Raw genomic sequence first — 11,333 nt, forward strand, 5'->3', positions numbered from 1 at the left:
GATATATGCATCAAGTCGATATATTTTTGTGGATCCGAGGCATCGACTTATCGTATGTTTACTGTATTCCCACTTCACTAAAAAAGCCACGTGACGATCCCTCTCGGCTCGGCAGATTGTTGATGCGACGCGACCCTTTTGCCATCTATCACTTCTTCCCGCGTCTCACATTATTTATCTATCGTGCACGCGTCGACAGCCGCCCGACACTTTTGGGGATTTAAATTATAGCCACGAGGCATACAAGACTCGATATTCGACACTCGACACTCGAGCTTCAATACCCTTTGCTCGACGAGGAGCTTATATACACAACTACCACAGCAAGCAAGCAAACTACACACCCACCGAGTCAACAACAACATCTCCCTCCCAAGGCTACACCTCACCCCCACCCCCCCCCCCTCCACCCCACCACGCTGAAATGCGCCCCTAACCCTCACCACCCTCACCACAAACCTCACCACACGTCACGTCACCCCCCACAACCCCCAACAATGCCCACCACCCTCGAAGCCAAAATCGTCGTCCTCGGCGCCCAAGGCGTCGGCAAAACCTCCCTCGTGCACCGCTACATCTACTCCACCTTCCTCCCCCCACACCCCTCCACCATCGGGGCTTCCTTCTTGACGAAACGAATCCACGACACCGATTCCAACACTCTGGTGCGCCTCCAACTCTGGGATACCGCTGGGCAGGAGCGGTTTAGGTCGATTTCACGGTTGTATTATAGGGGTGCCAATGCGTGTATTATTTGTTATTCTATTACCGATGCAGCCAGCTTCGAGGAGATGGGGAGGTGGCTAGCGGAGCTACGGCGGGAGTTGGGCGAGGACGTGATACTGCACATCGTTGGGACTAAGGCAGATATTGTGGCGAGGGAGCCGGGGAGGAGAGAAGTCCCCTTCGAGCGCTGCATCGCCTACGTAGCAGAGAACTTGTACCCGGCGCTTAGCTCGACGCCCCCCCCGACCGCCACAGCAGACGGCGCCGGTTTCGGTGGCCGCTCGCGCACAACGAGTGGTGGGGCGGGGGAGCTGAGGAGTCCAGGCGCTACTAGCAAACGCAGCAGCGGGTTCTGGGGACAGGATGTCGGGTGGGACTGCTGTCACGAGATCTCCGCCGAGAGCGGCGAAGGTGTGGGTGAAGTCTTTCGAGTCGTTACACGGAAATTGGTGGAACAAGCCAGGAAACGGGAGGAGGAAGGAGAGGGGGCTGCTGGGGCGGAGGACGGAGGGGAGTATTCTGGAGGGGAGGCGGGGAGGGGGAGTTTTAGGGTGGGCAGGGATAGGAGGAGTTGGTTGGGGTTTCCGACGGGGATTGGGATGGAGGATGTCATTGAGGACGGTGGGGGACCGATGCCAGCGGCGGGGAAGGGGAAGGGGAGGGGGAGGAAGTGTTGTTAGGTTTTTGCGTTTTGCGTTTGGAGGCGAGGGGATGGGAGGTAGGCTGTTGCGATGGGGGGTTCATGGGATGGGGTAGTTTTGTTTGGTTTGGTTTGGGCGGAAAGGATTCTTTTAGATGGCTGCATTGGGCATTTGGGGGCGGGTTGGGGGAAGGGGCGTTATAGTTGGGTTTTGGCGTTGGATGTTCTGGAATCATTGCGCGTGAGTGAGTTTCACACGATATATTTCTTGTGCTGTTTGGTTGTGATATATATGGTGCTGGTGATGGTGATATAAGTACGCTACCCCTTTTCACTCGAGTATCCTAGTCGCCATCCGTCTGATACCTGCTTTCAAAGCCTGCTACGGGATAATGGGAAACGGAGTCCGGCCAAGGACAGGATGTCAGTAATGACATTACTTATATAAGACTCGGCGAGGTCTTATCATAGTCAACACACCACCAAGACCCCCGCAATCCTCCCGAAGAAGTCCAAAACGACACATAAAAGGAAGCAAAGCCCGATGACTTGTCAACCTGACTAGAGCAACCGATTTATCTACCATAATATTATTGGTTGAGCTGGGAAGGATTCGCGGCGTACCTTTACTTTGTTGTTTGGTCCCGGTGGGCCTTCTTGTCACTGTATGTTTTTCGTCAGGGGAGGGATCTCGTCAAGCGGTTCTGTCTTGCCATCTACTCGTCGGAGATAATGGGATCTCAGACAGCCATAGTAAACGTAGCCCTGAAGGCTCTGGCTCACGGGATATGCGAGCAGGGTACTTGTTTATCTCTTGGTTAATATTTTTTATGCCTACATCAACTGGCTTGTTGGAGGGAGCAACGTACGGGATGTGCGGTTGCTATTTATTCTCGTGTGAGAGCGGTGGGTGAGCGTATGAGATAGGGAGGGTTAGACGAGGCTTGAGTTCTAAACTTGCCTTCGAAGCCTGCTGGAGATAATGATAGTGAGAAAGGAAAATTAGACTCTCGCTTTACTGCGAGTCTAGTGAAATCTTTCATAATCACCCCCATCCTTCCGAAGAGCCAGGAGAACATGCACCCCTCAGCCAAGTAAGAATATCACAGTAGCAATCGCCAATACATACCGGACCCTACCAAATGCCCTGCGGTGCGTAGCGCAGACTTTCAATAGGAGCGAATGAGCGCGAGCGCTTAACTTACACTGCCCCCGAGACTAACACGTCCAGAAGGTCGTGCGAGACCCCCCGCCGTCTTCCTCTCACCGCTGAGGTTTTTTTGTCGAGAACCTCGCTCTTGTCACGCTGTTCTGTCGTCGTCGTGACCCCCACTGCCGCCACCTACTCGCCAGAGATGATGGGGTCTCAAGACCACCATGGCATACTGAAGTTGTGAAACATGGAGCCGTCAGACGGGGCGGAACCCCTAATCACAATTTCTTCTCCTGTGAGTGCCGTGGCCGAGCGTATGAGGGAAGGGGAGAGGAGTGTCCATCACTTTTAAACAATGAAGATAACCAAACTTTCAGCGAATAGATACCATGTTTTGGAAAGTCAAATCAGCGAAGACGTACCAGGAGATAAGTAGCCAAAGAAGTCATAGCATAGCAGCTAACTATGCCTCATCTATTTTTTTTTGTTCCCGTTCCATCAATTCCCGTAACGCGCCCTCACCTTCGATCAAAACGCTAAATAATCAAACCGTCCCGTCCCCCCTTTTTCACCCGCCCCTTTTCCTCAAACAGCCGAGTACGAGTACGCATTCCCCAAATTGTGTTCCTATCACCAATAGTTAGCCAACACCCTTCCAAACACGTCCAATCCGAGAAACTGGACCAAAAAAAAAAAGTGAAAAAAGACAAACCTTAATATAATCCCCCCCCTTCTCCAACCACTCCCCCCTCGTAACCCTCCCCCTCTTCCACTCCGCGCCCCCCTCCTTCCTAACCCACCCCCCAGCCCCCCTCCACGCATCCCCCACCGCATCCCCCGCCCTCCTCACCCGCACCTGCCTCTCCACCGGCAGTACCCCCCTCAGTTCCCTCGCCAACCTCTCCTCAAACCCCTGAAACAGCGTTGCGCCCCCCGTCAGGAATACATCCCTCATATCCACCTGCCCACCAAGCCGCTGCATCAGGATATCCGCCGCGATCTCCACAATCCCCGCTTGGTCCAGCCCCGCGATCGAGGGCTGGAATACTACCTCCGGGACGCGGAGCCTCTCGACGTTGAGGTGGAGCTGGTGCGCTTCCTTCGCCGAACCGGCGTCAAAGGCGCGAGGCCCGCGGAGAAATGCGTGGATGAGGGAAGTCGACCAGTCGCTCTGCGCATCGTGTGTGTGCAGTTCTGTGAAATCGGGATCGTGTTCGAGCAACTCCGCCTCGAGGGCCTTGAGACTAGAGCCTAGGTCCTCTTCCTCGTCCTCGGAGTTATCCCCCTCATTGGCGACTTGGCGGTAGATTCCCCAATCGTCGTCGTCGGCGCCGAACGTATCGTCGTCGCCGCCTCTGCGGCGCTTTTTGGCGGGGGTGTCGGAGGCGAGGGCGGCGATGGATTTCATCCGGATTTGACTAGCGAGGGATTTACGGTTCCCTAGATCAGCCTTGAGGCGTTCGCGCTCCTTGAGTTTCTTGACGAGCGCAGCGCGTGCGGCGCGCCGCTCCTCTAACCACCCCTCCAAATCACCCTCGCGGCGCTCGTGGTCGAGCCGCGCGATCTCAGCTACGCGAGCGGCTTCAACGGCTTTTTCAGCCTTGGCGCGGGCGCGGGCTTCGTGGTTGGATTTCATGAGGCGCAGGTGGCGTTTCTGTTTTATGCCTGCGTCGTCGAGGTCCTCGTCGGGGATATCGAGGAGGTCGTAATTCGGGGGTTCGGCGTCATCTTCTATCTCTGGGCCACCGACGTCTTTTTGGCGCGACTTGCGGATCGAGAGGTCGAGCTCCTTGATTGTTTTCGCGAGAGCATTTTCGTCCTTCAGGTCCTCGGCGTCGAGGAGGCGTTTACTCTCCTTCTTGTTCTCGGTCGCCAGGCGCGTCTGGAGGGACCGGTAGTAGTCGAGTTCCTGCTCTTTACGGACCAGTTTCTCGAGACGCATTTTGGCGGCCTGCTCCTGCAGGCGGCGGCCGGATTCTTTCCGCTTTTCGGCGGCGCGCGCGAGCTCCTCTTGGGATTTCTGGATGATGATCTCTTCGGTGTAGGGGTACTGGATGACAACGTCGCGGTCCTCGAGGCCCGTCCAATCGAGCACCTCGCCGACTTCCTTCACATAGTCCTGCGCGACGAAGCAGTGGTCACGGACCATGTGCTCAGCCTGCGAAGCGTTTAGCCTCCCCGTGAACCCCGGGTACTTCAGCCGGATCAGCTTGAGGAGGTACTCTGCGCTCTGAGACCCGCCCCAGTTCAGACGCGTGGCCTGGGCGGGCAGAGCGCGCGAGTCGACCACAGGGATCAGGTGCGTGGAGCTGTGGGAGGAGGAGACGACGAGTCCCGTCTTTCCGCCGTTGTGAGCGTACGAGAAGAGGGCGTCGACGCCGTAGGCGACGGAGGGGGCGCCGTAGCACTCGAAGAGGATCTCGTTCATGGATTTGCGCGAGTACGGCAGGTTGGCGAGGGTCTCGGTCATGACGATGGGCATGTCGATTGCGCCGTTTTGGCCGTCGATGCCGAGCTTGAGGAAGAGGTAGTCGAGGACGTACTCCATCACGTCCCAGTTGCAGATGACGCCGCTGCCGGCTTCGAAGGCGTTACGCATGTGCCCGCGTGCGGTGGTGTCGGCGTAGACGTCGGAGCCGGCGAAGGCGAAAGTCTTGCCTAGCTTGCGGTCTCGATACTTTGCCATCACGGGTGGGATTGAGAATCTGGGGTTATCCTCGAATGACCATCCTGCGCGGACTGCTGATGAGCCTGGACGTGTGTTGTCAGTAGGGAGACATGGTGTGAGGGTTGTAGGCTTCTGATGTGACCTTACCATTGTCAATAACGATCGCGACGTTGTCGCTGCCAATCTGCTGTGCTTTCTTGTATCCGTCAGGCTGTGGCGCCTGGTAGCCTTCAAAATATGCTTCCTTGACGGGATATATCTTTGCAGGTCCAGCTTCTGGTCGTCCCGTCGATACCTCTGGGGCATGGGGAGATATCGCTGAGGGCGCCATTGTCGTGGTGATGTCGGTGACTGTGGATGGTATTTGTGGTTCAAGCCATTGACGGCTGTCGTTTATGCTTGGGGTTAAATATATTTGGTAGTCGCGGCTGCTACGTTTATTCAATCTAGGCCTAGGATTATGAGCGGCGCCGCTGGACGTGAATGCGACGTTGTTGAGGGCCGCACGTTGCGTGTGGAATTTGGGGTTCGATAGGAATGGGTGAGGCTGAGAGTTTTCATGGGGCGACGACGGCGGGCACGAGGCTGTGATACCACGATGGCGGGCATATAGTTCAACTTTCTGTGTATATAATAAGGTCTATATGTATTTGTATGATAACTGCCATTTCTTTCTTAATAAGAAGGTATAAAACCAAACAACAAAGACTCCCAGCGCCTCATCCAATTCATCACTCCCTCCCCCTCACAACATCAACCCCGCCTGCCTCCCCTCTATGATGGCTCCTCCAGACTGTCCGTTGCTAGATAAAAGATCAGTTACAGTTCTCAGATGCATTGTATGAAAGCCCTACCTTCAAGGTGGAAGAGCACATTCGACTGGTAGTTCTTGAACATCTGTGCAACGAGCTCCACGTTCATGTTTTGGATGTTGATTTCCTGGGACGGTATTAGCTTAGCCTCTTCCATATTGCATATTGCATGAGAAAACTACCTGCAGGCCCTTGTTGAGAAGTACAATAGCTTCATTGAGCTTTTCCTGTGCGATTGTTAGCTTCGTAGCATGTGCTGGAGTTGCCCAACTTACTACGTTGGTGATGATTCGGGACAGCAGAAGGTTCTGCTGGTGCTCATGAGGACTCTCCTAAAATCGCTCCAATCAGCAAATGTGCAGACGTCAATATTCTCCCAAACTTACCATTTTGTCTGTCTTAATGAAGCTGCAGGAATCCAAAAGCGATCTTGGTTATCCAAACGCCGTGTTGTTGACGCGAATCGGCCCAAATGGCGGTGACAGCTGGCAGTATACATATATCCAGTTCCCTCGCTCGCATCACCAACAAGCTAACCTCGATCGCAAACGGCACAAAGGGCATTCCATTGAAACCTCACATATTCAACACACACAACTACTATCGACACAGCAAACCCACCCTCCAAAATGCCGCCCCCAATCAACCCCGCGGCCGAAGAAATCGCCGCCGCCCAAGCAGCTCACCAAGCCCTCATCGAGAAGCTCGACATCAACCACGTCCCCCGATCCTTCCGCAACCCCTCCTGGAAACCTAACCAGCGCCGCAACAAGAACATGAAGACCATCCTCGGCGACTCCTCTCGCAAAGAAGCCTCCTCCCTCATGCCCACCCAAGACAACAGCGGCGCCGCGACCCCCGGCGGCGACGAGTCCGGCGGCACATCCACCGCGGGAGACTCGACGCCCGCCTCGAGCGCGCCCGACAGACGGCAGCCCCCGAACCTGGCGCAGGCGAGCAGGAACCTGAGTAAGCTGGTGCTGGAGCGGAATATGAACGCGAAGGCTACGACGGTTGGGGGAGGAGGGGCTGGGCCGGGAGCAACGTATATGAATATTGAGTCGGCGCCGACGCTGGCGCACCCGAAGCACTACTGCGATATTACGGGGTTGGTGGCGCCGTATACGGATCCGAAGACTAGGCTGAGGTATCATAATAAGGAGGTGTTTGCTGTGCTGAGGACGCTGGGGCAGGGAGTTGCAGAGCAGTACCTTGAGGCTAGGGGGGCGCACACGATTCTCAAGTGAGGGGGGATATATGTCGTGTCAGGGTTATGGGAGCACATTCGGCATTTGGTCTATTGGCCATTCGAGGCACGGAGTCACTCAAGCACGGAGTTAAGGCAGGAATGGAGCTGGTTGATACAGGGCCTCGGATTCAAAAACCATGGCACAGCTAAATAAGGGGGTATGTATGCTTCAATCTAAGGTCTATACTTCCATGTGAATATATGAAGCTAGACAGACAAGACGGCATGTTGTTTCATTGTGAGACCATCACAGTCAAGCTCCTTCCATACGGCGACTGTCTTTCAACAGCCGCATCCTCGGAAGTGCTCCGGCTTAATAGCGATCGAGGGTACAACTCCGTAGAGTGCGAGTACCCGGGGTGTTCTTTGCCTTGACGGGGTACCGAGAGCATATAGGGAATAAACTCTCAGTTACCATAGCTATGAAAGCTAGGTCGTCCGGCATGATGGATTCGTGATATGTTTGGAGCTCCAAGACTCCAAGACACCGCACATCAGGACAGATATCCATCCCTCCCGTGCTGTTTGTCCAGGCACCTACTGCACACACAAACTCCCCATAAGGGAAGAGAAGACAATCATCGAGGCCGCCACATACATTGTGGACTCGTCACCGTCGTGTTGCGTCGTGGTGTTCCGCTCTCTGTTGTTGATCTTCAAAGCGTTTTGAAGAAATTTCTGTGTTGAAATGGATCATCGCCTATACAAGCCCCGGACCCCACTTCAGCTCAATCCGGTGCACGTCCCCCATTATCAACAGCCACACTGAGATCTGAGATCTGAGATCTGACAGTTTGTCGCCGCCATAATCTCGCTGCGCCCTCGAGAAGAAAACAAGGAACCTCATCTCCTTCACACTTGTCTTCTCTGTGTCGTCTTGAAGCCCTAATTTATACTTCTGTTGCCATATACTGTGCAGAAGGGCCTTGCGAAAACACCGCCAATATGCCTACCATGTGGTTATCAGATTCGCAGAGTACGTCGCGCTCCCAACTCCCCATCCCCCGTCGTCCAGCCCCTTTTCCCACTGTGCGCCTGTCGCCATATTCCGCTCATGAACTGAATTCGCAATGGGGATTCCATGCTGACATTCACACAGAGGTCGGTGTCGCCTTCTGCTCCGGTGGTAAGCTCGTCCCGCCGCTCCTTCCCCGTCCGAACAAACCCCTAACACAACACCACAGGCGCCTTCTTCCTCATCTTCGGCGTCTTCCTCTTCTTCGACCGTGCCATGCTCGCCATGGGCAACATCCTCTTCCTCATCGGTCTGACCGCCATCATCGGCCCAGCCAAGACACTCCTCTTCTTCGCGCGCCGCCAGAAGCTGAAGGGCACTGCGGCCTTCGCGGCTGGCATCCTGCTCATCTTACTGCGTTGGCCGCTGATCGGGTTCCTGGTCGAGCTGTACGGCATCTTCATCCTCTTTGGCGACTTCATCGGCACCATCCTCGGCTTCATGCGCAATATCCCCGTCATCGGTCCGTACATTGGGATGGTTGTGGATCGTGTGCCAGGACTGGTCAACGAGTCGCCGCCAGTTTGAACAGGAGGGATGGGTAGCTTTGGTTTTTGGTCGGTAAGGAAGGGGACTATACGCGATCATGGAATTATTATATGTTGGCAGAACGAGGACGAGAAACGATACGATCGCAGCTATAGACTGTACGATAGCGGGTAGGACGGCTGGTGGCTTGCCTCGAGTAAACGGGGTTGAGCGGGCGTTTGGACGGGGGAAGTCAAGACGATTATACCCAGGTGGTTATACACGTTATTTTGCAGTATGGAGACGGAAATAATGTTACGATGTACGTACCAGCTTGATATTTTTGGCTAGCCTATCTATCTTCCTAATAACGTATTGCCAGGCCTGGAACTTGTGTCTTGCGGTCTAGTAGTGTACAGTTTCTTTCCTGTCGTCGTCAAATTCGTTCTATCTTATCCTGGAAACGCTTAATGCTCTTATTTCGCAAGACCATTGACATCCGTCACCTCTCCGAGCCCCTTAGCATCTGGACCTTTCCATTCACCCCATTGACCCCATTCACCCCATTGACGGCTTTCAACCCATTGACCCCATTCACCCCATTCACCCCATTGACCCCATTGACCCCATTGACCCCATTGACCCCATTGACCCCATTGACCCCATTGACCCCATTGACCCCATTGACCCCATTGACCCCATTGACCCCATTGACCCCATTGACCCCATTGACGGCTTTCACGCCGTTAACCCCATTGACCCCATTGACGGCTTTCACGCCGTTAACCCCACTCGATCCAGTGATCTTGAGGCCACGAACCTCCTCGGTGGTTCGCACGATAATATCAAAGGCGTTAAGAACATACTTCTCCTCAGCCAGCTCATTCGCACTGACCACACGAAGAATGTAAATACCACCCACCACACTGCTGGTGATATAAATAACACCGCCATTGTTAACAGCCTCATAGACCTGCTTCGACACGCGATTCACCTCCTCGCGATCCTCCCCATCCTTGGGCGTGAGAGCAAACGTCGTCAATGCAAAGCTAGGCTTGCCAATCACCTCGAACAAATCGGCTCTCTTCTTAACCAGACCATGGAAGAGATCGCCCAGCTTGATGTGGCGACGGATGTGCGCCTGCATACCCCCAACACCATATGTGCGCATGACGAACCAGATCTTCAGGCTGCGGAAGCGGCGTCCAAGAGGGATCTGCCAATCGCGGTAATCGGTGACCAGGCCGCTCTCGGAGTGCTCATTGCGAAGGTAACTGGGGGTCACGCTGAGGGCGTCGATGAGGTCCTTGCGCTTGCGGATGAACAGGCAAGACGCATCGAAGTTGGTTAGAAGCCACTTGTGCATGTTCATGTCAAAGGAGTGGAACTCTCCGAAGTGCGAGGTCAGGTGGTGGTACTCCGGGCAGACGAGAGCCGAGCCGGCATAGGCGGCGTCGACGTGCACCCAGATCTCGCCGGGGCCGGGTGGGGCAGCGGTCTTGAGGACTTTGGTGATGGAACGAAAGTCGTCGACGGCGCAGGTGGAGGTTGTTCCAAGGTTGCAGGTGAGGTAGAAGGGCTCAAGGCCCTTAGCCTTGAGCTCGTTGATTGTCTTGAGCAGGGCGTCGCCGGTCAGGGCGAAGTTGTTCTCGAGGGTCGTGGGGACCGAGCGGTAGCGGACTCCGGAGATGAGGGCTGCCTTCTGGGTGCTGCTGTGGGCTTGGTCGCTGCCGAGGGCAACAAGCTTGCTGCGCTTGTGGGCAATGGCATCTTCTTGCTCCTCGCCGCTGAGGTGGGATGTGGTCTCACGAAGATACTTGTCACGGGCAGCCACCATGCAAGTTACAATTGCCTCTGAGGCGGAGCCCTGGATGACACCACCACCCTCCCCGGTGGAGAGGTAGCAGTCTGGGAGGTTGAGGAGCTTGGCAAGCCAGTCCAGGACGACTGTCTCAAGCTCAGTGACGGCTGGGGAGCAAATCCAATTGAAGGCTGGGGCGGTGAATGCAGCTGAGTAGAGCTCACCAAGCATGCCTGGGAAGGAGCTGCTGGCAGGGAAGAAGGCCATGAAGTTTGGATGTTGCCTGTGGGTGTTAGAACTAAGCGGAAGCCACGGAATCGAAGGGCAAGAGCACAAGGAAATGGGAAGGGGTACCAGTGAGTCAATCCAGGCACAATCTTCTCCTCAATATCTTTCTGGATATCTTGCCATGACTCTCCTTTCTCTGGAGGACCGGATGGGAGAATCTTCCTGAGGTATCCGGGCTCGACACGGGACAAAACCTTGCGGTCTGGTAGGGTGTCATAGTAGCTCACAACTGCTCCAGATCAGCAGACAAACTCCTGTCATGGGCAGTGATACTACTCACTCTCATCAATCGCAGATGTTGCGGCCTCCTTGAACTGCTTGGAGTCCATTGTGGTGATTCTATGATTGCCACAAAGCAAAGCTTTGCAAAGGCAAAGGTGGTTTGTTGTTGCTTAAGATGGAAATAAGAGGAAGAAAAGGGGAAGGAAAGGGGGAAAAAGGAATATATACACGCTATCCAATCGGCGGCACACGGCGATAACGATAAGTAATCTACGACAAGTCTACTATATA

The 11,333-nt window shown here is 54.7% G+C and overlaps 6 protein-coding genes across 6 annotated transcripts; 3 read left to right on the forward strand and 3 right to left on the reverse strand.

Moving 5' to 3' along the window:
• Positions 1 to 402: 402 nt before the first annotated feature.
• Positions 403 to 1,406, forward strand: VC83_03455 (uncharacterized protein; the record flags this gene model as incomplete). The annotated part of the gene is made up of 1 exon (XM_024467101.1): positions 403 to 1,406. The coding sequence occupies exon 1, from the start codon at positions 498 to 500 to the stop codon at positions 1,404 to 1,406; it is 909 nt and encodes a 302-aa protein (XP_024325678.1). The 5' UTR covers positions 403 to 497.
• Positions 1,407 to 2,162: 756 nt separating this feature from the next.
• ARP5 (actin- protein 5) lies at positions 2,163 to 5,819 on the reverse strand. Its single transcript, XM_024467102.1, has 3 exons — positions 5,335 to 5,819; positions 2,236 to 5,270; positions 2,163 to 2,177 (listed from the first exon to the last, which is right to left on the reverse strand). The coding sequence occupies exons 1-2, from the start codon at positions 5,516 to 5,518 to the stop codon at positions 3,160 to 3,162; spliced, it is 2,295 nt and encodes a 764-aa protein (XP_024325677.1). The 5' UTR covers positions 5,519 to 5,819; the 3' UTR covers positions 2,163 to 2,177; positions 2,236 to 3,159.
• Positions 5,796 to 6,388, reverse strand: VC83_03457 (uncharacterized protein; the record flags this gene model as incomplete). Its single annotated transcript, XM_024467103.1, has 4 exons — positions 5,796 to 5,990; positions 6,042 to 6,126; positions 6,182 to 6,331; positions 6,386 to 6,388. 4 exons carry the CDS (start codon positions 6,386 to 6,388, stop codon positions 5,962 to 5,964), a joined length of 267 nt encoding a protein of 88 aa, XP_024325676.1. The 3' UTR covers positions 5,796 to 5,961.
• Positions 6,389 to 6,628: 240 nt separating this feature from the next.
• VC83_03458 (uncharacterized protein) lies at positions 6,629 to 7,246 on the forward strand (the record flags this gene model as incomplete). Its single annotated transcript, XM_024467104.1, has 1 exon — positions 6,629 to 7,246. The coding sequence occupies one exon, from the start codon at positions 6,629 to 6,631 to the stop codon at positions 7,244 to 7,246; it is 618 nt and encodes a 205-aa protein (XP_024325681.1).
• A 947-nt stretch (positions 7,247 to 8,193) lies between these two features.
• On the forward strand, positions 8,194 to 8,791 carry GOT1 (Golgi Transport; the record flags this gene model as incomplete). The annotated part of the gene is made up of 3 exons (XM_024467105.1): positions 8,194 to 8,224; positions 8,348 to 8,374; positions 8,433 to 8,791. 3 exons carry the CDS (start codon positions 8,194 to 8,196, stop codon positions 8,789 to 8,791), a joined length of 417 nt encoding a protein of 138 aa, XP_024325680.1.
• Positions 8,792 to 9,067: 276 nt separating this feature from the next.
• On the reverse strand, positions 9,068 to 11,218 carry VC83_03460 (uncharacterized protein). The gene is made up of 3 exons (XM_024467106.1): positions 11,101 to 11,218; positions 10,887 to 11,049; positions 9,068 to 10,815 (listed from the first exon to the last, which is right to left on the reverse strand). The coding sequence occupies exons 1-3, from the start codon at positions 11,147 to 11,149 to the stop codon at positions 9,234 to 9,236; spliced, it is 1,794 nt and encodes a 597-aa protein (XP_024325863.1). The 5' UTR covers positions 11,150 to 11,218; the 3' UTR covers positions 9,068 to 9,233.
• Between the last annotated feature and the right edge of the window lie 115 nt (positions 11,219 to 11,333).

The sequence above is a fragment of the Pseudogymnoascus destructans genome (genome assembly GCF_001641265.1).
Source record: "Pseudogymnoascus destructans isolate 20631-21 unplaced genomic scaffold scaffold_6, whole genome shotgun sequence".
Taxonomy (NCBI): Eukaryota; Fungi; Ascomycota; class Leotiomycetes; order Thelebolales; family Thelebolaceae; genus Pseudogymnoascus; species Pseudogymnoascus destructans.